General features: G+C 39.9%; 1 protein-coding gene across 3 annotated transcripts in view; it reads right to left on the reverse strand.

Moving 5' to 3' along the window:
• GDNF (glial cell derived neurotrophic factor) overlaps positions 1 to 4,157 on the reverse strand; it is a 28,720-nt gene that overhangs the window by 15,544 nt on the left and 9,019 nt on the right. Inside the window, exon 3 of one of the 3 annotated variants that reach the window (XM_008579721.1) lies at positions 88 to 125. The exons of the other annotated variants lie outside the window; for them this stretch is intronic. Within the exon in view, the coding sequence (XP_008577943.1) occupies positions 88 to 125 (38 nt within the window). The remainder of the gene's footprint in view (positions 1 to 87; positions 126 to 4,157) is intronic. 3 annotated transcript variants of the gene reach the window in all.

Below are 4,157 nucleotides of genomic sequence, written 5' to 3' on the forward strand. Positions count from 1 at the left end.
AGTTTCCCAGTGGTGACCCAAACTCTGCCTATGCAAACCAACTCCCACTCCCACTGGGGCAACTGCTCTGGCACTTGTGGGTCACACTTGGTTTCCATGTGAATGCCTCTCTTTCTGGGCAGAATGGGGGTGATCTGAAAACAAGTATCTCCCACATGGCCTCCCCAAAGCTATCTGCCTATCAGGCACTTGAGGAGAACTTGCTTTGTCGCAAAGAGTTAGGGAGTCTTCTCCATTGCAAAAAGCATCAATATTATAGGAATACTTAGAGAAATTCATGTTTCTCTCCTTTAAACATCTTGATCTGGGCTTTGAAATAGCCATGAATAATACTGGTCTAGGCCCTCTGTGGCATAAATAGAAATCAAAAAAAGGGCCTAAAGGAAATTTAATTGTTCCTGCTTCTCCTTTCTCTTAGCTTGCTCATTTGATTTTCCTGGAAAATCTATGTTTCAGGATTAGTGAATGTACTTTCAGCAACCCAAATGTTTGTGTTTTCTTAATCTACTAATATGGGAGCACAGTCTGTGTTAAGCCAAAAAATACTGGCTTTGGGACTACAATCTGAGGTTTGAATTACCACTTCACCAATTTCTAGATTTGTGACTTTGACCAACTCTCTAGGTCTCATTTCTTCACTTGTAAAACGGGGATAATAGCATTTCCTCTGTCTAGTAGAGCTCAAACTTAACTTGATTTTGCAATAATATATAAACCTTATTCAAAGCTAACCATGTGGATAGTTAAGAGGTGCTACAACACTGATTTTAGTTTTTTAAAGGTACATAAACTTTTTTTTTTTACAATTGATTATAACATAGGTAATATATATATATGACCAAGTGCAAAAGTGGGCACTAGTGGATATTAATTCTATACAAGAGGCACATTTAAAACATTTCTTTTTTCCCACTAACTTTAATACTAAGTTTTTATTTGCAGCTATTTACTTACTTAAGGGTTAATGGGTTGATTCAATTGTGCCTATGCCCAGAAGCTTTTTAAAAATGNGGCTTTGGGACTACAATCTGAGGTTTGAATTACCACTTCACCAATTTCTAGATTTGTGACTGACCAACTCTCTAGGTCTCATTTCTTCACTTGTAAAACGGGGATAATAGCATTTCCTCTGTCTAGTAGAGCTCAAACTTCACTTGATTTTGCAATAATATATAAACCTTATTCAAAGCTAACCATGTGGATAGTTAAGAGGTGCTACAACACTGATTTTAGTTTTTTAAAGGTACATAAACTTTTTCTTTTTACAATTGATTATAACATAGGTAATATATATATGACCAAGTGCAAAAGTGGGCACTAGTGGATATTAATTCTGTACAAGAGGCACATTTAAAACATTTCTTTTTTTCCCACTAACTTTAATACTAAGTTTTTATTTGCAGCTATTTGCTTACTTAAGGGTTAATGGGTTGATTCAATTGTGCCTATGCCCAGAAGCTTTTTAAAAATGAGAGCACAATACTTTAAAATAAAAACTATGCCTATGCTATAGACTCCCCTCATGAGCAGCCTGGGTACTGAGGTAACTTGCTGCAAGACAGCTTTGAAGCAAGACACTACTTGCTGTCACCTGCCTGCTCCAGAGGAGCCCCACTGACATAGAAAACAGAGCAAACACCCTCTTTTCCTGTATTTTATAATATCTCATCTGGATATCACTTACCTAGATATCTTAAATTCCCACCACTTCTCAGCACCTCTTCCCAGGACTTAGAGACTGGTCTGTTCTCCTCCTGTATCCATCACCTACCCCTTCCCCATATCATAGTTACAAACTTTCCCATGCTGCTTCCTAGTCTGGAATGTCCCCTTTCCTTTTCTCTTCCCTCCCCAATATCCATCTCTCAAGTGTCACCTCAAATCCTCCCTCTTCCCTGAATTCTTTCCTGCTATGATCTCCAAATCCCAATGACCTCATCGCTAGGAATTCTTGCTGTGACTGCAGCTACTGTAAACTCTCCCGATAGACATATCTTATCCATCTGACCGACAATCTGCACCCCTATCCACCCATCCACCTGTCTATAGTTTACCAGATTACAAGCTATTTAAGTTCACAATTTTGCCTTTTTGATGCTGCACAGCACCTAGTACATAAAAAATATTGAATACTTGCTTCTTGATTGAGCTCAAGTGATTAATTAAAGAATAAGTATTCTAATCAAATAAAAGTGCTATGGAATGTGAGTGCTAAATAAAAAAAGATGAAAGGAACATTAGGAGGGGAAAATATCAGACAGCTTTTATTTTAACATCAGCTAAAGTAGAATCTTTTGAGCATACTGCTCAGGCTGTTGGATCAGTGTGAAGTTCTAAGACTGGCCAATTCAAATTAGGCCTTAAATAGATTTCTCTAAACAGTAATAGTTTGAAATAGGTCTCCAGTCTGGGGCCAGAGTAAGATATTGTTCTCAGATGTCAAGTAAGGCATCGTGGCCTCCTAAAAGAGTCTGACGTGCAATTTCTTGGTTCTGAGACCCTGCCCAAGTGGCAGAGCTGCTTTCTGGCTTAGGTGGTTACTTTACCGTGGTATTGTTCATTCATACAGTCCCTAAGCAAGAAGCAGCAATACACAGATGGTGCTTATTTATTCGGAATTCTATGCCTCATAGGATTAGATTTGAAAGCTTAACATTTAACCAGCCTGTTGCACTAAAAACTTCCTCAGCTGTATAATGGTGGGCTGAAAGTTTACTAAAAGTTTTTTACTGGGCTTATGGAACATTTTAAATTAAATGTCCAGCTGGGATCATTTAAAACGTAAACACTACATCTCAATACAGGTAGCCTCCAACTCACAACCCCCTTAATCACTTACATCTCTGGCTCCTTTCTTCCCATGAGGGAAGAGGGTCTCCCTAACCCCATGAAAGAGGGAGTCTGGTGGGAAAAATTCCATAGGAAATATGTCAGCTCAGAAACTGGGGAAGGGACAGGGGCAGCTGACCCGGGGGCAGAATCCCAGGCAAGGCTGGCCTGCCTACATGCTGACCAACTGACTGTGGCGCCCAAAATAGCCTGCCCGCAAGGCCTGCATTTCTTTCACTCTCTGTACTATGTTGTGCTGCTTGAAATTCCACCATTTAGAGCAGCATCCTGGCAGATGTTGTGGCAGGAGAGGGAGTTCACTGGGTGCCTGGGGAGGGGCCCCTGGAAGTAGGAGGGCGGCAAATAACAACTATGATACCTATTTATGGAGCTCGGGCTTCACAAAGCAATATCTCGTTTAACCCTCACATCAACCCCATGAGGCAGGTTTAATAATATCCCTATTTTATAGATGAGGAAACTGAGGTTTAAGAGCTGTTAAGTAACAGCTGGTTAAGCAGCAAGGCTGGGATTCAAACCCTGGGATCTGAATGTGTTACCTTGAGCTCTTGCTACTCAAATCTCCCTGATTTCTTGCTGTATAACTGCCTGTAGATTATGGCACCCAGGGCAGAGACTCTCACCTGGTAATACTGTGATTTATAGTTCAGTTATATCATAGTTTGCATAGGTTTTTGTGGGTTAGCCTAAGAATCTGATAGCTCGATTTAAAAGATGTTTCTATAGGAAGTTTTGTGACCTGCTACCAAACTGGTGGAATATAATACCATTGTCTTACAATAAATTGGGATTTGCCTGTAATTACAATTTAACAATGCTCAGTGTGTCTTCTAGTTGGCTTCCAGTTGCACAAAAAATTAAGCCCACTTTACCAGCCCAAGGTTCCTTCATGTTTAGTTTTTCATGTGTACTACACATGTACATTTACTAGGAAGTATGTTCCATGAGGGCAGGCACTTTTGTCTATTAGGTGTACCAAGGTATCCCTAGCACCTAGGACAGTGCTTGGCATATACAAGCATACATTAATTATTTGTTGAATGAATACATGCATTTAGATTGGAAAATTTTAAAACCATATCACTTTATGCTTCTACTTGTGAAATATATTTAGAGTTGAGATGTGGAATATGACTGTAGTGAATTAACCATCAATTAATTCAGACAACCCTGTGGAACACAGTTTTAGTCAGATGAAGACCTTCCTCCCATATAAAGTGCATCTCAGTGGTTTGCGGAGACTCTGGCCCTGGTTTCAGAAGACCTGCCTCCTGCCATCATGGAACTCTGGTACTTTGGACAAGTTG

This window comes from Galeopterus variegatus, unplaced genomic scaffold, assembly GCF_000696425.1.
Source record: "Galeopterus variegatus unplaced genomic scaffold, G_variegatus-3.0.2 Scaffold81, whole genome shotgun sequence".
Lineage (NCBI taxonomy): Eukaryota > Metazoa > Chordata > Mammalia > Dermoptera > Cynocephalidae > Galeopterus > Galeopterus variegatus.